This window comes from Geotrypetes seraphini, chromosome 9 (genome assembly GCF_902459505.1).
Source record: "Geotrypetes seraphini chromosome 9, aGeoSer1.1, whole genome shotgun sequence".
Taxonomy (NCBI): domain Eukaryota; kingdom Metazoa; phylum Chordata; class Amphibia; order Gymnophiona; family Dermophiidae; genus Geotrypetes; species Geotrypetes seraphini.
This window is the reverse complement of record NC_047092.1, coordinates 100,323,683-100,346,887: the sequence shown is the minus strand read 5'-3', so window position 1 is coordinate 100,346,887 and position 23,205 is coordinate 100,323,683. Positions and strand designations below refer to the sequence as shown.

At 47.1% G+C, this 23,205-nt stretch overlaps 1 protein-coding gene across 4 annotated transcripts in view; it reads left to right on the top strand.

Annotated features, from left to right (window-relative positions):
• Positions 1-23,205, top strand: part of PSAT1 (phosphoserine aminotransferase 1) — a 501,906-nt gene that overhangs the window by 92,090 nt on the left and 386,611 nt on the right. For 3 of the 4 annotated variants that reach the window (XM_033958496.1, XM_033958494.1, XM_033958495.1), the window contains exon 2: positions 15,099-15,159. The exons of the other annotated variant lie outside the window; for it this stretch is intronic. In XM_033958496.1, coding sequence (XP_033814387.1) covers positions 15,099-15,159 — 61 coding nt within the window. The remainder of the gene's footprint in view (positions 1-15,098; positions 15,160-23,205) is intronic. 4 annotated transcript variants of the gene reach the window in all.

Sequence of the window (23,205 nt, the reverse complement as noted above, 5' to 3'; positions counted from 1 at the left end):
TTCCCTATTAATTACTTGTCTTAATGAGACAGATAAGAGTCTAATTATGAAAACATATTTTCAGAATAAACAAGTAAAATTTTGTGATGATATAGTACAAATATTTCCTGATGTGGCCAGATCCACCCAGATGAAAAGAAAGTAATTTCTTTCATTAAAATCTAGAATAGTGGCTATTGCAAGGTAAAGAATATATTTTCTGTGATTCAATTCAATTGGAAAGTTTCTTGAATATGAATGAACAACATAAGATTTAATAATTGATTCTTTTATTGAGGAGAAATAGGGGAGGCTACACCTAAATGTTAGTTTTTTCCCTTTTCAGTGTTTATTTTGGCTAGTTACTTAAGTTTTTGTTTGTTCCTGTTAAAAGGAATTAGTTTTGTTTTCCTGTATTAAAAATTTCGTTATATTAAGGAAGTTAGCCCTCTCTTAATTTGGGCTAGATGGAAATAGTATTTTTTTTAAGAAGCAATGACTTTTCCTGATGCTATTAAGATTGAAAAATTATATTCTTTACTGTTCTGGATATTGAACTGTTGTAAAAATTAAAAAGACGTAACATGATCATATTTTTTTTAGGCCATAGATCATTCTGTATCAGTAGATGTTCTGTATCAGTACAAGTCTCGCTAACTCTTTCTTAGTAATTGTCAAATAAATAATATTACAATAATCAAGGAGACTTAATAAAAGCGATTGAACCATAATCTAAAAGCAGCAAATTCAAAGTAAAATCTAATAGTTCGTAATTTCCATAGGGTGAAGTAGCTTTTACGTACTACAGCATTTACTTGAGTTTTCATAGTGAATTGCTGGTCCATAATAACTCCTAGTATTTTAATTGTTGAGTGTATTGTATATGAAATTGAATTTATGCTGATAGATGGTTCAAAAGGTACTTTGCTAGAGGACACCACAAAAAACTTAGGGTTCCTTTTACTAAGGTACACTAGTGTTTTTAGCGCGCGCTGCAGGTTAGCGTGCACTAACCCCACGCTAAGTGCCAAAAACTAACGCTAGCTCAATGGTGGCGTTAGCGTCTAGTGTGCGTGGCAATGCAGTGCACGCTAAAACCCCGCTAGCACAGCTTAGTAAAAGAAGCGTTTAGTTTTGTCTGAATTTAATTTAAGTTTAAATTGTTGCATCCAGACATTCCTATGTTGCATTACAGCTTCAATTTTGGTGGTGATCTGAGACAAAACTTCAATTGACTTGGATCAATCATACAAATTTGGTGGTACACAAATGTTTCTATATATTATGGAAATTAGAGACCATTAAAAAAATATTTTGATCCAGTGTCATTTAGACTATTGGTGCAAACATTGATCTTACCCATTCTGGATTACTGTAACATTTGGGATCTTCCCAAAATTTTAAGACAGAATAATTCAGAATACACGGTTCAACTGATATTTGGTCTGAAGAAGAATGACCATGTTGGTCCATATTATCGTTTGTTGCACTAGTTAGCATTGGAAGCAAGAGTTCTATTTAAATTTTCTTGCATTTGCTTTAAGTTGATATCAGAAATCTCCAATTTACCTGTCTCCTCATTTTGAGTTATATAGATCATTAAGGAATACAAGAAGTTCTTACTTATTTGCCTATCCTAAGCCAAATGGTGTCGGATATAAGACCTTTTTTAGTAAGACCTTAACGTTTCAGGCAAGTAAATTACAATCCTGGCTTGGTGAATGTATTCATCAAGCCATATCTTACTGTTCTTTTCGAAAATTAGTTAAGTTGTCTTTGACAAATTTATTACTTAGTTGGGTATTTTTAAGATTGCAATTACATTTTTAACTTTTTTTTAAAATAATTTTTATTGAGCAGAAAGTATTGAACATACAAAATAATCAACAATGCGCAAACAGTTTATGGAGTCAGGAAAAACCAAGTACAGAGTACACAATGTACCAACTAAGGAAAGGGAGGCCGAGGTAAAGGCCCCTGCGTGCCTCCTCCAGGACAAGTCCCCCCACAACCACAAAAATAGAAAACCAGTAACAAAGAACAGGCTGAAAACAGGATGTTCAGTACCTTCCATTTTTAAGGGGAAAGAAGAAACAAAAAGAGAAACCCCTTCAAAACAGAACAGTCATTCACCCTATCCACACCCACACACACCCACACGTACAATCCCATGAAACCATTCACCCCCATCCCCACCCTCCCCCCCCGGAGTGATTGGGCACAGGGATGTAGTTATCACAAGGAACTGACCTCCAACAAGGTCGCATCCCAGAGAGACTGGTACAGGCGGTGAGAAGAAGACATCCCCCCCTAGTGCTACGAAGTTCCCAGCGAGCCACTTCTGCAAGGGACCGCTTCCATCCCAGCACCTCAGAGGCGGGGTCGTCCACCCAAAGCCGGAGCACTCCCCGCTTGGCAACCAACAGGGCAGTATATAGAAATCGCCAATGCTCCGTCCCCAAGCCTTGATCCAGCACCTCTCCCTCAGAGCCCAGTACAAGGAGCAGATATGACTGGAAAGACACTCCCAGCATCCGAACCAGAAAGTCCAGCACCCCATTCCAGTAAGCACTCAGCATTGGACACTCAAACATCATATGCATTAGGGTCCCTTTCATACGCTTAACACAATCATCCGATTCCAAGAGGCCCGCCCTTACCCCCTGATCCCTGGTGAAATAGATACGGTGTAACAGGTTAAACTGCAACTCCTGCAGTTGAGCATTCTGGGCCCCTTTAGCTATATTGGAGAAGCAAACAGTCAGGGCCTCAACACTGATGGGCTCCCCTAGCTCTGCGGTCCACTTGGATGCTAAAGTTTTAGCTGAGAATCTACCCTCTCCTCCCTGGTCAACCCATACCAAGTGGTAGAGAATTCAGAGAAGCAGGGAGGGATAGAAAAAGTTGATCTACTTTTAAGAAGCTAGCTCCCAAAGGGTTCTGCACATGGTGCGCTTCAAAAAAATGGCGTAATTGTAGATAGGTAAAAAAAGGCATAGCAGGTAAAGGCCATTGGTGATGGAAATCATCATACGAGGGGAATATTGGGGCCTCGGTGGAAGAAGGGAGGCAGACATGACCCAAACAAAGACCAGATCCAAAATGCAGGGCCATGCCCTGAGCCCCTCCAACCCCAGGGATGAATTCAGGGTTACCACAGATATATTGGAAGGCCCAATTATCCTGCCCCCCCAATCCTCCGCCTCCACCAAAGCAGTGCAAGCCGCAGTGGGTCTAGCCACAACAAATTACAACCCACCCGAGGTCTTCTCCACCAGGGGATTTAAAAGGAACTCCAGGGCACGGTGAGGAGCCACCCATGAGTCAAAGAGATCCGCGGGGGCAAACTGCGAACTGGCGGTTGAGAGCTCATGTACCCAGCGCATCAGAGCGGCCACGTTTTACAACCTAAGATCCGGTAGCGCCAGACCCCCCGGGCCTAGCTCTTGAGTGAGCCTCTAGTAGCTTATGCGCACCTGTCGTTGACGCCAAATAAAGGATCCTATAAAAGACTTATAAGCCTGCTTCTTCACTCCTTTGAGCCAGAACGGGATCATCTGCAAGGGGTACAGTATCTTAGGCAACAGGACCATTTTTAGCAGAGCTAACCTCCCAGAGACAGGGGGAGGTCCCCCACACGGAGACATGTGTCACGAAGCTGGGTAAGCTTATGCACAATATTATGCTGATAAACACAGACCCAGTCTGCGCTAAGAAATATCCCGAGATATTTAAGCTCTCCCGCAGCCCACCAAAAGGGGAAGGCAGGTAAGAGACTAGAGGCACATGGCGAAGACACCGGCATTGCTTCAGATTTACCAAAATTAATACAGCATCCCGAGAAGGACCCGTAGGAGGAAATAAATTGAGTGATAAGAGGGAGAGACACCCGTGCGTTGCCAACGAAGAGGAACATATCGTCCGCGAACATGGTAATCTTGCATTCCTCCCGCCCCACGTGAATTCCCATAATATCGGGGGAAGCCTGAATCTTAGCTGCCAGGGGTTCCACTGAAAGAATGAACAACAGGGGGGAGAGAGGGCAACCCTGTCGTGTCCCCCTGTGTAAAGGAAAGGATACCGTGTGACATCTATTAATAAGCAACTGGGCAGTCGGGGCAGTGTACAAGCGAACAACCCAGTCGTGAAATGAGCCTGTAATACCGAACGCCCTAGAACCCAAAAAAGATATGGCCACACTACTTTGTCAAAAGCCTTTTCAGCATCTAGGTTGGCCAGCAAGTCATCCCCTGCACGGCCCCGACCCTCAGCACTGCCACCAGGGCTTTGAGGATGTTAGCGGAGGACTAAGCCCACCTGGTTGGAATGGATAAGAGCGGGAACCACCTGTGCCAATCAGCGCACTAGGATTGCAGTAAGAAGTTTCATGTTCTGATTGAGTAACGAAATAGGCCTGTAAGAGCCTACGAGTTCGGGGTCCTTGCCCGGCTTGGGGAGCACCACTACATGGGCATGGTTTTGTTCCGGAAGAAGCCGGTCAGCGGACTGTATGTCCGTGTACATAGCACACAAAGCAGGTCCGACATGAGGACGAAAAATCTTGTAGAACTCGGGTCCCATACTGTCAAGCCCCGCGGATTTAGTGAGTTTCAAAGTACCAATGGCCGTGGAAATCTCCTGACAGGTAATGGGCGCATTCAACAAATCCCGGTGGGCCTCGGTAAGTTCGGGAAGAGCCAGGTCTCGAAAAAAAGAGATCCCGGGCCACAACATCATACGTGCCCGGGCTATACAGTTCACTATAAAAACGCACATACTGGGTCTGAATAGTCGCATCCTCAGTATGTAAAGTAGGGTTTTCTCAAATGCAGGAAACCTATGTGGCTCCAGTTCCACCATTTATAAAGCTTAAACTTGTAGACATCGATATGAGTTAAAGCTCTATCAGTGAGAATAGTATTAATCTGTTTGCGCAAGTGGAGATATGTCTGACGGGCCTCATCGGAGAGATGCTGTAAGTGATAAGATTTACTTTCCTGCAGTTGTTTCGTGATGTGAGTTCAGCATCCCGTTGTTTGAGCTTGCCAATTGTATAGGCTATGATACAGCCCCGGAGGTATGCTTTCGCAGCCTCCCAAAACACCGTGTCAGAGACATCCCCTCCTCATTGGTCTGCTTATACTTGGTCCATGCATATACGTGGAAAACGTCATCTAAATACAAGGATGGATTAAACCGCCAAATGCGATCAGCGGTGGGCGCCCCCCCCCCCCCCACTTCAAGGTCAGAGAGACAGCAGCGTGGTCACTGAAAGGAATATCCAGGATGTGGGTGCGCACCACCTGACCAATCGCATAGGAAGGAACCAAAATATAGTCCAGGCGGGAATGGCTATGATGCACTCCAGAAAAAAAGGTGAAATCCACCTCACCAGGGTGATAGACCCTCCACACATCCTGGAGGTCCAGTTCTCCCAGCAAAAAGTTCACCCCCCCCCAACGTTCATTATCTTTCTGCACTGCCCAAGAAGGCTTGCAATCTATGGAAGGGTCACTAGTGACATTGAAGTCTCCTCCCACAAGAAGCTCATAGTTCGGCAAAGCAACCAGGTGAGCTACAATGGTAGAGAAGAAGGAGTGAGAATAAACATTAGGGGCATATAAGTTACACAACACCACCTGTTTGTCAGATAAAGAACCCGCCCAAATAACATACCGGCCTTGGGAATCCTGGATAACTTTATGCGTGACCGCAGTGACCCCCTTGTGAATAAGGATTGCAACCCCCCTTTGCTTAGAATTGTAGGAGGAAGCGACCACCTCACTCACCCAATCTCGTGCCAGCCTTTGATGTTCATTCGCGGTAAGGTGGGTCTTCTGTAAAAAGGCCACTGAGACCTTTTCCCTCTTCAGGAAAGACAGGACCTTAGTCCGCTTTGCCGGTGAGTTAATACCAGCCACATTCAAGGTAACGCAGGTAATATCAGCCATAACCATGGGAGACCCTAGCATGTACTTTCAACAGACTCCGAGTCAACGTACAGTCCCCAAGGGTCTCCCAGCAGGACCCCTGAGGGCACATACAAGAGCACCAATCACTCCAAGGAACAAATCCCCCTCTCTCCAGCCCCCCCTCATCCATACATCCCCTACATGCACCCCACACGCAGACCAACACCCAAAGATTCCGCACAACAACCAACACTTAACTGCCCCCACCTACCAAAACCCCTCGCTCCCCCCTCCCAAACAGACAACTCCCAGATCCCCCCCACCATCCCCACAGTAAAAACAAACTTAGAAGAAGCCCCCCGACCCCCTCACAAGAAATGAAAGAACAAAGAACACACCCACCCCAGCACCCAACATCCCCCAATGCAATCAATAAAAACAAAAACCAAAGAGGCACTATGTAAGGAAGCAGGCCAAAAGAGTGTCAAAGTACAAGTTTAGATATAGGTCCATGGTCCAGATCATCCAGTACAGGGCACCCTCCACAGAGATCCCCCCAGCCATGAAGGTGCCACAACACTTTCCAACAAGGCTGAGACCCGGCTCAGAGGGCCCCATACAGTAATGGTAGAGCAGCAGCGGACAGTCCAGGAGCCTAGACAAAGAAATCCCTCTCCTTAGAGAGAGAGTCCATGCAGATGGCGAGCAGGGTTAGCCAACAATAAAGGGAAGAATCCAACAAAAGCTGCAGTAAAGAGAACAATCCAAAAACAAAAGAAAACTGCAGTCCAATGTACAAAGATGCAGGCTAAATTTATTCAATTCAAGGACATAAATGTGGTTAATAATACCACCTTGTACCATACCAGGGGACCTGACACGGTCCGTGTTTCGGTAAACACGCTTTCATCAGGGGTCCCAGGTGGATAAGGTTTCAAATAAAACCTTGCTTCCAGAGATTTTTCTCACCGTTTGTTGCTGTGATTTCATCAGACTAAGTGTTTGTTTGTGGTTTTATTTGAAACCTTATCCACCTGGGACCCCTGATGAAGGCGTGTTTACCGAAACACGGACTGTGTCGGGTCCCCTGGTATGGTACAAGGTGGTATTATTAACTGCATTTATGTCCTTGAATTAAATAAATTTAGCCTGCATCTTTGTACATTGGACTGCAGTTTTTGTTTTTGAGCAAGGTTAGCCAGCCTCCAAGACTGCCCAAGGCTAACAGCAGACAAGGCCTATTATGCAGGCCACCCAGGAAGGGAAGGAGGCAGGCAATACTGAAATCCCCCGAGGCAAAAAACCAAAATCCCGGGGTCTCTGGCTACCAAAGCGCTGCAGAAAATCAGCAGCTGGTTGAGGCAGAGTCCTCCATCGGCAACATCCCAGAATCAGGGCGCCAGAGCCAGGGGGGCCAGGGCTCGGACATAAGCTTGAAGAGCCTCCATGTCGTCACACACCTTCGGTCCCCCGGCTTCAAGAATCCGCACCCGGGCGGGATATTGGACCACAAACCGGAGACCCCGGTTGCGTAGCTCCGAACAGTAGGGCACTAGGGCGTTCCGCCGGGCAGTCACCTCCGCGGAGTAGTCATTAAATAGTAGCACTTTTGTACCCTCATGCTCCAGATGGCCCTTTTTACGATACAGCGACATCAGTTGGGCCTTGTCAGCGAAGTTGAGAAACCTGGCGATAACAGGCAGGGGCCGACCATCTCCCTCCCTACGGGGGCCCAGGTGATGAACCCTGCTCCACCAAGATCCACGAGCCTTCAGGGGAGAAACCCACTGCTCTAGGGAGCCACAGCTCTACAAGCTCCCGCAGCTCAGCCTCTCGGATGCTCTCCGCCAGGCCCACCAGATGGATATTGTTGTGGCGGCCGCGGTTCTCTTGATCTTCAAGCCGCTCGTGCAGGGTCGTGCACGTGGTCTCTAGGGTGCGGATCTGTGTCTCCATAGCAGACGAGCGATCCTCCTGAGCGGCAATGCGAGTCTCCATGGTTTGAAGTCGCTGACTATGACGCTCCAAGCAATCCCTAATGTCATCCACGGTGGCCTGGAGCTTCGTAAGCCTCTCATCTATCGCTGCAGAGATATTCTTGGTGAGTTCCTTCACCGCGTCGTTTTGCAGCAGCACTCTTGGTGGCGGGGAGGGAGCAGACGCCATGTTAGAAGCCGCGTGCACACGTTGAGCCTGAGCCAGCCGCGGGGTCTTAATGGGCATAACTTGCTCAAATGCCGCCAAAAGGTAAAGCGGCTCAGACTGCTGCACCGCAAAGTATCAGCTCCACTGTGATGCGAATGGGGAGCGGAAGCGGCGTGAGTAAAAGGTGATAATGCGAAAATTTAGACGCCAGAGGGTCGGAGCCGGAGCAAGGAGCTGCCACTTAACTCTGCATCATCACGTGACCCCCCCATTTTTTAAAAAAAACTTTTTATAATGATTTTATTTTTATGGTATGAATGTATTTCGCTGATTGTTCAGTTTCTTATGGTGTAAACCGCCTAGAACTCCCACCCGACGAGACTACACTGAGCCAGTTGGAAGGCTCAGGAAGTCTCTCAGCACCCGTTTTTCTGTTAGTTTCTGTTTATTTCTTGTTTTTCGTTTGCATCTCACTTTGGCCACATCGCTGGACCCAGGAGCAGGCAGGGAGGCTTGTCGGCGTGTGAGCGCTCTCCGCCCATCCCCCCTCCCGACGGGACTGCACAGGACCAGCCATTTCTTCGTGAACCAGCCCTAGAGAACCACGCGAGCACCGCTCTGCCCCTTCCCCGAACCAGCAGGGTTGCTGAATAGACCACCGCGTCAATGGCGTGCCGCCGTTCGGCAAGTGGCCTTTGTGAAGCATCCTGATGAAGCGCCCTAGAGAAGCTTGACCTCAGTTCCAGGGAAGATGGTCGAATCACTGATCAGGGAAGGTATCAATGAGCATATAGAAAAAAATAAACTGATGAGAACAAGCCAGCACGGTTTCTATAAAGGACGATTGTGCCAAACAAATCTACTACATTTCTTTGAGGGGATAAGCAAACATTTGGACCAAGGTAACCCCAATGACATAGTTTATCTGGATTTCCAAAAAGCCTTTGACAAGGTACCCCATGAGCGCCTGCTGAAAAAACTGTGGAACCACGGGGTGGAAGGGGACGTCCACAGATGGATCCAAAATTGGCTGGCGGATAGGAAGCAGAGGGTAGTAGTAAAAGGACACTACTCTGACTGGAAAGGGGTCACGAGTGGTGTCCCGTAGGGGTCAGTGCTGGGACTGCTGCTGTTCAATATATTCATTAACGATCTGGAAACGGGCACGAAGTGTGAAGTTATCAAGTTCGCGGATGATACAAAACTCTCCAACAGGGTCAAAACTGTTGAGGAATGCAAAGAACTGCAGAGCGACCTGAACAAACTGTGTGAGTGGGCAAAAAGATGGCAGATGAGCTTCAATGTGGAGAAATGTAAGGTCTTGCACATGGGGAAAGGGAACCCCATATAAGCTATATGATGGGAGGAAGAGTGATGGGGAAAGGCACCCTAGAAAAAGACCTGGGGGTATTGGTGGATAAAACAATGAAGCCAGCGGCGCAATGTGCAGCAGCCTCAAAGAAAGCGAACAGAATGCTGGGCATTATCAAAAAAGGTATCACTACCAGAACGAAGGAGGTTATCCTGCCATTGTATCGAGCAATGGTGCGACCACATCTGGAATACTGTGTCCAATACTGGTCACCGTACCTTAAGAAAGACATGGCGATACTTGAGAGGGTCCAGAGGAGAGCAACTAGGATGATAAAAGGAATGGAGAACCTTTCATATGCCGAAAGGTTAGACAAACTGGGGCTCTTTACCCTGGAAAAGCGGAGACTGAGAGGAGACATGATACAGACGTATAAAATCATGAAAGGCATAGAGAGGGTGGAGAGGGACAGATTCTTCAGACTAGCGAGGACAACTAAAACAACAGGTCATTCAGAAGAACTGAGAGGGGACAGATTCAAAATGAATACAAGGAAGTTTTTCTTCACTCAGAGGGTGGTGGACACCTGGAACACGCTTCCAAAGGAGGTAATAGGACAGAGTACAATACTGGGTTTCAAAAAGGGACTGGATGACTTCCTGGAAGCGAAGGGGATTGCAGGGTGTGAAACTAACCCAACTAGGAATAAAACTATTCAGCTACGCAGATGACTTTACGATCATCATCCCATTCGCCAACTCCATCTCGGAAACCATTCCCAAGGCATCCGATGCCATAAATGAGATGAAACAATGGATGACAGATTTCAAGCTCAAGCTCAACCCAGAAAAAAAAATTATTTGTTGCCTCCCCTCACCCGCTTGACAATAAAACCCCACTATGCATCAATAAACTCAACTATCCTATTCAGCCCACCATGAAAATACTAGGTGTTATTCTAGACCAATGCCTAACAATGAAGGAACAAGTGGATTCCCTATTCAGAAAAGGTTTCCTTACTCTCTGGAAACTCAGAACCATTAAATCATACTTCGTTACGTCAACATTCAGAATCCTAGTGCAATCCCTCATACTGAGTCAGTTTGACTATTGCAACATCGCCTATCTAGCAATCTCACAAAAGAATATGAGACGTCTCCAAATAATGCAAAATGCTGCGGTCAGACTTATCTTCGGGCCGAAGAAATTCAACCACGTGACACCCTGCTATCGGCAGCTGCACTGGCTACCAACGGAAGCCCGAGTAAGGTTTAAATTTGCCTGCCTCTGCTTCAAAGTACTATACGGCCTGACCCCCAAGTACATAACGGACCTTTTTGCATTTTCTAATAACAGACTCAAGAGAAACACACACCTAAAATTCATTTCCCCTCCAGTTAGAGGCTGCAAAATGAAAAAACACCACGAACACCTTCTCTCTCACCAAGCAGTCCTATGGGGCAAAGACCTAGACCAACTGCTTTCACTCACTACATACGGGGAATTCAGGAAACGCCTAAAAACATACCTGTTCCATAAATACCTAAACAATTGACCTGCTCTCCCTCTCCCTCCCCCTCCCTATTCCACCTGAACTTACAGCACTGTTATAAATATAATCTGTTATCTTCATCTTATCGTAATTTTATGTTGCTATTTATCCCCAACAGGTCCTGTCGGACATTACCTACTAAAATGTACATTTTCGCTCAGCAAATTGTATTTCTATACTATTGCCTCCTGAGGTCTCTGATCTCTGTATTTCCTCTGAATATCTACTTATTGTATTTCGCTGAATGTCCAGCACTCTTGATTGTAAACCGCCTAGAAGTCGCACTGGATTTCTTTCAAACAAAACTTCACTGGGTTTATTATAAGGAAAAAGAAAAATTCCAAATAAGCAATGGTTTCTCACAGGCACCAATTATATAGTTCCTCCCTTTAGGTCCAGTGCACTCTAATCTGTGCTCAAGTTCAGGGGATGGACAGTCCTTGTCAGCAAACAAGATAAACCAAAATCAAACACGCTTTCCAGTCTCTCAAATGCCCCAATACTCCCTCCTTAGGGCAGCTGGCTTCTATTAGCACTAGTTTGGGCCAGCATTGGCTGAGCACTGCAGGTGCCAGCCCTTCTTCCAAGTACTTTTCAGACAGAGAGATAAAAACCCCGTTTTCTCTGCCACTGCTTTCCCTCTCTAGCACTTTGTCCCCTCTAAGGACTTTCACAGCCCTGCTTTGCAGGCTGTATGGAGCAAGCCTCCCTTTTCACCAAGGTCTTCAGACCCTCCCAATTGCTACCACAGTCCTAGGGCAGCTTATAATTTCTAAATCAGGTTTCCATACATTCTTCTGGCACACTTAATTCTGTCTCAGCCTCACTGCACCACCCCTACCCTGTGTCACTGGGGCTATAGTCGTTTTCTGTCTCCATGAATTCCCCTTCTTCACTCTCCACCTCCCATCCCCCTCTCTGGATGTTTGGGAAAGTTTCCTGGCCAGGTTCCTCTCTCTCTGAGAGAACCTCTAGCCCTACCCCCTTAGGCTCCCCTGGGAAGTACCTAGCTGGCTGCTAGATTCCTCTCCCTGCTTGTTGGCCTGGGGAAATCCTATGTTCCTGGTGGTTTGCACAGAGCGCTGGGCTGCTTCCAGTGTGCTCCGTTCTGCTTCTCCAATTAGAGTCAGCTGAGGCTCCCTGATATCCCTGCAGTCTTCCTACTTGAGGCTTACGTAACTGCAGAACTCGGTGGCTAACTCTACCCCCTTCTGGGTTGATCTCACGTTTCTCCCTAGCTCTGGGAATGGAATAATAAGGGATAGACTGTGGTTTCTGTGCCCTCCCTACCTGAATTCCAGGCTGTGACATCACCTGTCTTTTCTCCCTTCTTGCTGTACCAAACTAGTGCTTTTAGCAGGTTGTACAGGCTTTATTTTAGGGATTGCAGGTTTTAGGGCTGTACTTTTGACTGGGCTAGCAGTCTTTTTAACCATGACAGGAGCTTCCCTGTCACAATATGTATTTTTATTCAAATAATAAGTTCAAGAGGGGAGGAAATGATTGTTAATGTAATCTATAATAATAAAACACTACGCGTGCATGTGCACTCATGCCGCGTGTTCCCTGATCCGTCGCGATGTGGCGGCACGAGTGCGCATGCGCTAGATGGCGCAGAGTGAGGGGCCAGGAATTAGGGGAACGAGAGCAGGCCCGGGATTCGGCCAGGCCCGGCCAGGCTAGACTCGCCGCACCCAGGCCCCAGCGGTCCCTGCCGGCAGAGGCGGAAAGACAGCGGTCGCTGGCTGTGCGGACGTGTTTCCTTAAATCCTGATCCTTTCCGTGTAAGGCAGATCGTCATCGTCACACTTTTCCCCCTGGCGCCCCCGAACTCCCGTCCGACCATCCCTTCACGCAGTCTGGTCGCAGACTTTAGTCCCTTGCTGCCCTCCCTTCCCGCAGTCCCGACAAACCTCTTGCCTCTAGCAGCAGCCGCAGCACTCTAAACACGCTGCTTCGCGGCCTTCTACTGCCATGATTTGCTCTGCTGCGTCCCTGATGACATCATCAGACATGCGGCAGAGCAAATCAGGGCAGTAGAAGGCCGCGAAGCAGCGTATTTAGAGTGCTGCGGCTGCTGCTAGAGGCGAGAGGTTTGTCAGGACTGCGGGAAGTGGGAGGCGGCAAGGGACTAAGGGACCCGGAATGCAAGGAGGATAGTGATTGTCTGCTTCAGCAACATCTTCTGCAACAAAATCCGGCAAGCCAGCAATTTTTGCCTTCACAACCCACCACCTATCCATTCACACAATACCAAGCCCAGCTTCCACAGGTGATAGCTACCCCATTGCAACCTCTCCATGTCACTGTGCCTGTGCAGGCACAAACTCAAGTAGCTCCCCCACAGGAATCTACAGTACAAGAAAACCAGCAGACACAAATGCAGAGCTGTGATAGTTACTTTGCTGCAGATTCTGCTTCAGCAAAAGACCTAAGTGATGGCTATGAAGGAAGTAATGTAGTTGAATCTGATGGGGAAAGACCTCCCTGAGTTGAGTTTGCTGATGACACAATAAAAAGCTTGGATGAGAAGTTACGCACTTTACTATACGGGATGCGGCAGAGGGAACTTTCCCAATGGGTGCAACTGGGTGGGCCTTGAGGCGGCTGTCGGCGGAGGGAACCTCTGATCAGGGGCAGAGCAAGGTAAGTGTATCATAGGGATAAGAAGGAGGAGAGGGGGGGGAAGAAAAAGGAAGGGACGCCTACTGCTGGACAGAGGGAGCAGGAAAGAAGTGCTGATGGACAGGGGGGGGTGAAGAAAAAGGAAGAAGGCCAGACCGCGGGAAGAGAAGGGGGGTGGGGGGAAATGCTGCTGCTGCACAGGGGGCAGGGAAAGACACAGAAAGACAGACAAAGAAAGAGGGCCAGGGAGAGAGAAAGACAGAGAGAGAGAGAGAGACAGAAAGACAGACATATATTCTAGCACCCGTTAATGTAACGGGCTAAAAGGCTAGTAACTATATAATTAATAATGTGGTTTTTTGTGCAGTTTTTATGATATATTAATTGTATCACATTGTTGAAGTTTGGAAATCAATAAAGATTTAAAAAAAAAAAAAAAGGGCAGGAAAGCACCTATTTTAGCTTACTTTATAAAGGCACACAGGTGCCTGTGTCTTTATAAAATAGTAGCACAAATGGCTATTTTGGGTCTGAGGGAGGGATCATCATTTGGCAAAGCATTTGGTCAGCACTTAACTGGCCAAGGTAACCACATAAATATAGGACCGCATAAGTAAGCACTATATTTGTGATTCATCATATCCGGTGAAGAGCTGATTATTGCACTTAACCAACTATGTTTTTGCTAGATCATATACCTGGAAAATCAATGGTAGAGCCTGGACATGGCCTAGCATTAAATTTCTAGGGATAATGCCAGTGGCAGTCAAAATGCTGATTGCCACTGACTGAATATGTGGCCTGATATATACAGTGAAACACTACTTGTACACATACTGTTATTGCTTAGGATGGATAATGTGTGATAGCAACATGCCTTCCAATGACACTGGGTTGACATTCAGTACTGTAGTCCTTGATACCTCTTGTGTGTGTTTTTTTTTAATCAGCAGCCTCCAGTTGTGCAAGTGCTCCTTTGTTGACTTTTTAAAGACAGCTCTGGAGGCAGATTCGCCTATATGCGCATGTAGAGGATGATATAGGGACAAATTTGTTCCCGTCCCTGCGAGATCTTTCTCCATCACTGTCCTGTCATAAGTGTTCGAGGCTTGTGCAAATGAGGACAGAGCTTGTAGGGTTGGGACAGAACTTGCAGGGATGGAGATAGCGATCCCGCGGGACAAATTTGTCCCCATGTCATTCTCTAGAAGAGGTTCCGGACTCCGCCTCTTATCTACCACTTATTATGTGTGCTCCACTGAAACATCACTGAAAACACCTACTGTACACATGTATTTGCTTGCATCAAATATGCTTTTAGGTGTAGCCTATCTACATATGGAAACCAGCATTTTACATGTAAAAATATTGCTGGAGCAATTAGAATTTTCAGCAGCACTATCCATACAGTTCCACTGATAATTCACAGATATGGGATGTAGCTAAATGTACAAGTCATTTTGAATAGTGACTCCAAAGGATGTTTTTTTTTATAGGGGGAATAGGGTTAAAACAGTATATTGAATAGTATTGCAATGACTTTTAATGGGGAAACCTTTTTACTTTTGTACAGGTAATGATAGAAGCCCAGAAGGAATTTGTGGACTACAGAGGGCTTGGCTTTAGTGTGTTGGGTGAGATTTCTATCACTTTATTGTACCAAAAGCTGTATGATGATGATTTACTGAAAATTATATATTTTTTTAAAGATCTAGATTTACAGAAGTTAGTCACTTTGGGGCAAATTCTATAAACAGCATCCTGATTGTAGGCAGCGGTAAGCATCCTACCATTGTCTAACCAGCTGATTGGGATGTATGCTTTCTTAAAAAAACAAAACTGAGGCAGACATCTACACTTTAGGTGACTGTTGCGGGTGCAAGGAGGCGCCTAAGGATGCTTAAGCTCACCCAAAGCTGGGAGTGGGTGGGTTACATCATGAAGTGGCCTTGGGTGTCTCCCTAGGGCAGCGATAGGGACCTGAAATGTAGGCCATTGAAATGCTGGCCTACATGTCAAATAGATGCAGCTGCTAAGCTGATCATGGCAAGGAAATCTCCCTGCTGTCATTGGCTGAGCAGCCGCAGCAGGGAACCCCTGAACCCCACCGCAAGTCAGCCAGCAGGAGGGATGCCCATTCCCTCCTGCCACCACCCCTGAACCTCCACCCTGAACTCCCCCCCAACACTGTCTGCAGCAGAAGGGGTGCCCAGTCCCTCTCACCACCACCCTCTTAAGTCCCCTGGCAGGAGGAATGCCCACTCCCTCCAGCTAGAACTCCCAAAACAATCTCCCCACCCGCGATAGGCAGGAGGGATGGACATTCCCTCCTGTCAGCAGGCCCCTCTGAACCCATGATACTACCCCCCCCAGATCTGAACCACACCCCGACATCCCCCACAGTACCTTCTGTAGTTCAGCCAGCCAGAGGGATGCCTACTCTCTCCAGCAATGGCCTTTCCACAATGGCAGGCCTTAATCTTCCCGGTGCTTCCTGGGATGCACCTGTGAGGGTCCTAAGGCCCTGATTGATCCAGGTGTCTAAGGCCCCTCTTATGGGGGTGGTCTTTGTTATCTGATCAACCGGAGTCTAAGGCCACTCCCAGTGCATCCCAGAATGCACTGGGAAGGAGGCCTAAGACGCTGATTGGCCTAGGTGCCTAAAGCTCCTTTTATGGGAGGGACCTTAGGCCTGCTCCCAGGATGCACCGGGAAGAGGAAGGCCCACCATTGTTTAGAGGCATGCCTACCGACCAGAAGGAGTAGGTATCCCTCCAGCCGTCTGAACTACAGAAGGTACTTGGGTGATGTCGAGGTGGGTATTGGGGTGCCAGGGTGGGTGGGGGGTTGAGGTCCGGGGGATGGTGTCTTGGGTTCGGGGGGGGACTGATGATAGGAGGGAGAGGGCATTCCTCCTGCTTATCGCAGGTAGGGGGAGGGTTATTTTATGCTTCTACGCCAGGGGTCTCAAAGTCCCTCTTTGAGGGCCGCAATCCAGTCGGGTTTTCAGGATTTCCCCAATGAATATACATGAGATCTTTGTGCATGCACTGCTTTCAATGCATATTCATTGGGGAAACCCTGAAAACCCGACTGGTTTGCGGCCCTCAAGGAGGGACTTTGAGATCCCTGTTCTACGCTTTCTATGCTTCTATGTGGTGTACAACAGTAAAAGATAATTATAAATGACATTTAGCTAGTAAATGAAAACAACTAGATCAATATAAACGTAACTGGGGAAGGTTAACGAGACAGACAAACGGAAGGAAAGAAGGGTAGCACTACAAAATAAAAAGAAAAGGAACATGGAAAGGACAAACTATGGGAGTAGTCCTAGGTGAGGATTGTTGGGCTGTCCTTATGACAGAAACAGCAGCGTTCCCCTCAGGCCTCTCCTCTCTTGCCACTGGTAGGCAACCAGAATTTCCGCCGGGGATGGGAACAATTGGGTTCCAATTGTGGGAGTCCCAGAGCTGCGTCAGTCTGCGACACCTTTTGGAGAGGGTGCAGAGGTCTTTCCTACATTTTCTCACATACAGTCTCAGTGGGCGCTACCTGCCACCAATTCTGGGCTTATCTGCAGGCTAGACATTATTTTTTCTTGTCTCCACAAGTTTTATAAATAAATAATTAATAAATATAAATATATTAATATAAAGTGCAACGTGTGCTTTTAAAGTGCTCTGTCACCAACCAAAAAGTTATTTTGTGGACTGGCATCGGTCCGCAGACCGGCGGTTGAAGAACACTGGGCTAAGTCGTGGGCCAGACCCTGCCCCCATAGTCCTAATTGTAACACTATTTTTCATATATACACACAATATAATCTTATTAACAATGCATCAATCACATCGCGGACCGGCAGTTGAAGAACACAGTTTTGGGCCTGATGCACATGCCGGCCCTGTGGACCGGCAGGAAATTTCTGTGGACCGGTGGTTGAAGAACACTGATCTAGTGTATGTAGATTGGCTTGGGCAGTCATTGCACTCTCACGTAACGTATTTGATATGGAAATCATAACATTACAACGTGGCAAAGAGAACTTGGATCACGAAGGATATCGATATCGTTGTGACAGAAGTAATGCTGATGGATCGTAGTTCTGGAGGTGCATGCATCATGATTGTGTAGGTAGAAGAAAGAGTCTCTCAGACGGATCATCTATGGCAGCGGTCTCAAACACGCGGCCCGCGAGCCACATGCGGCTCTCCAGGTGCTATTTTGCGGCCCGCGGTCTGGACGCGATCAAAACAGCATTTCTCTTCCCCCTTCCCTTCCTTTTGGAGCAGCAGCGTGTCTGGCTGGCTCAGTCGATCGTTCCGTTCAAAGCCGCGGGTTGGCTCCTCGCGCTATCCACTCCTGCATCGGAAGCCTCTCTGACATCACAACATCAGAGATGCTTCAGAGGCAGGCGCGGATCTCGCGAAGAGCTTTGAACGGAACGATCAACTGAGCAGGTCAGACACGCTGCTGCTCCACAAGGAAGAGAACGGAAGGGGAGGGGAAAGAGAAATGTTTCTGCTGCATAGGAAAGGGGGACCCTAGGGAAATGCTGCTGCTGTACAGGGAGAGGGAGGGAAAGGGGAAGAGAAATGCTTCTGTTGCACAGGAAAGGGGGAAGGGAAATGCTGTTTCTGTTGCTGCTGCACCCAATTGGGGAAAGAGAGGGAAGGAAGGAGAAGGAAGACAAGGGAGTGGAGAGGAACAAGAGAAGCCAAGTTCATGGGAGGGAGGGAAGGAAAGGAGATATCAGACCATGGAGGGGGAGGGAGAGATGCCAGGGCATGGGGGAAGGGAAGGAGACAGATGCCAGACCAGGGGGAAGGAAGGAGAGATGCCAGAACATGGAAATAGGACGGAAGAAGAGAGAGATAAGAAGGGAAGGGAAGACATGGAAACGTATATTTTGAAAAGAAAGCAGAAAAATTGAATATTAAGTTAATGCCAAAGATGGATGCAAGGCAGAAAGTGAAGACGGAGAGAAAAACAGTCAAAGGACAAGAAGGCCCTGGAAACATAGTTGAAAGCACAGAAAAATAAAGTCACCAGACAACAAAGGTAGGGAAAATGATTTTATTTTCAATATAGTGATTGAAATGTGTCAGTTTTGAGAAAGAAAATACATTAAACTTTAAATGTGAGGGATGCAGAAAAAATAGAGTACTTGGAGGGCTGCAGAAAAAATAGTTAATGTCTTATTAAAGAAATGACAATTTTGCATAAGGTAAAACTCTTTATAGTTTATATATCTTTCCTTTTAACTGTTAAAGGAAAGTTTTATAAACTATAAAGAGTTTTACCTCATGCAAAATTGTCATTTCTTTAATAAGGCATTAACTATTTTTTCTGCGGCCCTCCAAGTACCTACAAATCCAAAATGTTGCCCCACAAAGGGTTTGAGTTTGAGACCACTGATCTATGGTGATAATAGCGCATATCCATGCACCTGATAATGCCAAAATAGTAGCTGAAAAAATGATGGCAGACATACGCCAAAGAGTTGTGAACACAGTTGAAAAGCCCCGACAGATTATTCCATTGATTGCTCTGCTGCTTCCAGCTGTATGTATGGTGCAGTCTCCATGGCCTGGTCCCACTTGCTCTCGGGTTCTGGCAGTCCCTCACCAGCTTCTACCAATTCCATGGCCTCTGACCTCTTCAGCCCTGAACGCTGTGTGTATCTCAAGTGTCTGGCATTCCATTCCTTTCCTTCTCCTTCCCTGCCTTCCTGTGTAAAAAGACACAGCCATGCCCCAAACCTTCAGGAGTTGCAGGTGCTCTAGATGCCTGTCTCCTTCCCCCTCTGTAATTGCAGGGAATAGCTCTAGAGTGATGTGGGCTATGAAGTGCAGGCTGTTCACCACTCAAACTCCCTGTAGAGGAATCAGTGGGAATATTCTCAAACCTATCTGCATGAGGTTTAAACTGCTGTATTTTGCCTCTCTTAATCCGGTGTGTGCACTACTTTGGGGACATCTCTAGCAGACATAGGCTGCCCATCACAATGCTCAAAGTCATCATGCTGCTTACTGATTTTACAGTTTTACATTTGACGGGTTACCAAGCAGGCGCTGCACGCATTTGTCATGTGCGTAGTTGTTTGTGTGTAAGATTTGGCGCGCATTTGATGGTGCGTGCATTGTCGTGTGTGCAATTGTCGGTGTGCATTTGTTTTGCACTCATTTGATGGGTCATGAAGCATATACTACCGGTAGAGTAAAACTGAATGTACTCGGTCACCTGCAGAAGCACAAAGCGACCATAAATATCTTTGGCAAGCAGTTTAGTTCAGGACTGTAGATGTTTACTATTAAGTACTGCTACCCTACCTATCTTACAAGTAGTAGAGGAATAGTAAACCTCTTCCACCCATCCTTTTTTTAATTTCATATGTTCTACATCAGACAGTTTGGTTTCTTGTAAACAAGCAATATTCACCTCTTGGCGGCGTAGATAAGATAGTAATTTAGTCCGTTTAATAGGAGAATTCATACCTGACACATTCCAGGTTGCTACTCTCAACAGCGAAGGAGATTTAGCCTCATTCACCCAGATAGAGAAAAGAACAAGGTACAATAAATCAATTAGGGGACACCCGTGTGCCCAGCCTTCACCACAGGTATTCAACGGTTCAGCAGCCAAGCCTGAAAAATGTAACATAATACAAAGCTCCATACATTCACAATCATACCATCCCTCACATTCCCACCCTAACCACCCATCCCCAACCTCAAAAAACCCCCATTCTAAACCCCCCAATCTTTTCCAACGGCTCCAAAGCACCAGAGGAAAAAATGGAGAAACCACATGAGAGTAGCCAAAGAGAGACCCCCACAGTGTGTCTGCAAAACAGAAATGCAAAATTAACCCAAATGGAAGTCCAACGTAGCAAAGATCACTTGTCAAAGAGGGTGCCTCAAAACGGGTACGCAAAATGCACAATGTGATTAGAAAGTGCAAAGCACCTGAAATCTACCCTGCATTAACAAGGCATCCAAAACAACAGTCAAGTAGGAAATCAGAAATGGCAGTATCAGAATCCAGCCCAGATAAGAGGGGCTACGGCAAAGAAGCAAGACGGGTGCGCGCCTCTTCCACAGAATGAAAAACTCGCCAGCTGCCCTCAATGTTCACCTTCAGTTGGGTTGGATAGAGAAGCATGATGCGCATCTTGTGGCCCGTCGATGATCAGATAGGGCTTGAGAGTAATCCTTGAAGATCCGAATGGACAAATTTTTGTAATGAAGATCCGCACGTTTCATCTTAAAGCAATGCAAAATCTCAGATTTTTGCTTGTAGCTGTGAAATTTCGCAATAACTGGTCAAGGCCTAACTCTCTCTTCACGTCTCTTCACGATGAGTATGTTCAATCCAATACGGTCTACCATCCACAGGTGGAGGAAATTGTTCAATTAACCAGTCCTCCAAGACTGATGAGAGCTGGGCATCAGAAAGAGTCTCTGGAAATCCCACAAAGTGAAGATTATCTTGCCTCGATCTATTTTCCAGATCACCAATTTTTTCCATGGCATCCCGCACTTGTTTCTGTAGCTGGGCAACCTCGGACTAAAGAGCTGCATGGGAACGGGGATGACGGGAATCCCGCAGGACCCGCGGGTTCCCCCTTCGGGTCACGGGGATCCCATGGGGACACCCCCCCTAGGGTCACGGCAATCCTGTGGGGACGCCCCCTAGGGTCGCGGGGATCCCGTGGGGACGCCCTCTAGGGTCACGGGGTTTCTGCGGGGTTGGATGCACTCTAGCCGCGAGGCTCGTCTTCTTTTCCCTACCTGCCCTGCCACAGCACACAGCCAACCGGAAGTCTTCCACGATGTCAGTGCTGATGTCGGAAGGAGGGCTTAAGAAAAGCCCTCCCTCCCTCTGATGTCAGCGCTGACATTGGAAAGACTTCCGGTCGACTGTGTGCTGCGGCAGGGCAGATAGGAAAAATTCAAGGCAGTGGAATACCAAGGGGGGGGAGCAGTCCACCCCGGGGCAGCCTTGGGGGTGCAGAGCTGGCCAGATCCCCTTACCTTCGTGGCGCTTTACCCCAACCAACTGACAAGAGGCCCGGTCCGACAAACATCCCTGCCCTGTAGCCGCGAATCTAAATTACCTTCTTACAGCAGCTGGATTCAGGGCAGGGAGGTTTGTCGGACCGGACCTGTTCTGTTGTCGGTCGGGCGGGGAAGCGCCATGAAGGTAAGGGGAAGGGAGGGAGAAAGGGAGGAAAGGTGGAGTGGAGAGGAAAAGATGCTTAAGGGAAATGGGTAAAACTGAGGGGGGAGAAGGACGCTGAAAGCACTGGGGAAGACATGGGGGAGAAGGACGCTGAAAGGACATGGGGAAGATAGAGGGGGGAGAAGGATGCTAAAAGGACATGGGGAAGACGGGGGAAGAAGGACGCTGAAAGGACATGGGGAAGACAGAGGGAGGAGAAGGACACTGAAAGGACATGGGGAAGACAGAGGGGGGAGGATATTGAAAGCACATGGGGAAGACAGAGGGAGGAGAAGGACGCTGAAAGGAAATGGGGAAGAGAGAGTGCGGAGAAGACGCTGAAGGGAAATGGGGAAGAGAGAGTGGGGAGAAGATGCTGAAGGGAAATGGGGAAGAGAGAGTGGGGAGAAGATGCTGAAGGGAAATGGGGAAGAGAGAGTGGGGAGAAGACGCTGAAGGAAAATGGGGAAGAGAGAGTGGGGCGAAGACGCTGGCAGGGAAGAAGACAGAGATGCCAGACTATGGGGGAAGCGGAGGGAAGAAGATCGGTGCCAGACCAATTTGGAAGGGGGGAGAAAGGGAGAGGCACAGTAACAGAGCAAATGGAAGATGCAGAGAGAAGAGAGATAGTGGATGGAAGAAATTGAATGAGAACATAAGGAAAGCAGAAACCAGGCAACAAAGGTAGGAAAAAATTTCTATTTCTTTTTTTTTTTTTTTTTTTGCTTCAGGATAAAGTAGTATATTAGTTGTGTTGATAAAAATTTATAAACATTAAAGTCTCTGGTAGAAACTCGTTTACAAAGTATGTATTCTTCCCAATTAATATTTCCAAATTAATAAAGTCTCTTTGCTTATTTGTAAATGGATTTCTACCAGAGCCTGTAATTCAGTAGCATAATTAAATGAAATAACTATTTTTTAAGTTTATAGGGACGGTTGGGGACGGAGGGGATTCCTCGCGGGGACGGGTGGGGATGGAGGGATTCCTCACGGGGACGGGTGGGGACGGGTGGGATTCCTCACGGGGACGGGTGGAGATGGGTGGGACTTTGACAGGGACGGGTGGAGACGAGTGGGATTTCTGTCCCCGTGCAACTCTCGACCTCGGACTGAGAAGTTTGAGATAAGTCTTCCAGGTTGGAGACCCGCACCTCCAGCTCACCAGTGTGCTTAGCAATATCAGAATACACTTTTTAGAGAGAGATGAGTTGTTCCGTAAGTGATTGAAAGCAAGAGTCCAATAAGACCACAACTGCAGTGGTAATTTCATCTTTTAAAGTAGACAGTACTGTCCAGTTTTTGAGGGGAATTAGGTACCATTTTATCTTCTACGTCCTTTATGTGCAGAGACTTATCCTTTTTAGAGATTCTAGATGCCATTAATTCCTGAGATTTGATGATATATCTGTCCATAGGTTCAAAACACACACTGTTAGGGTTTTGAAAAACTAAAA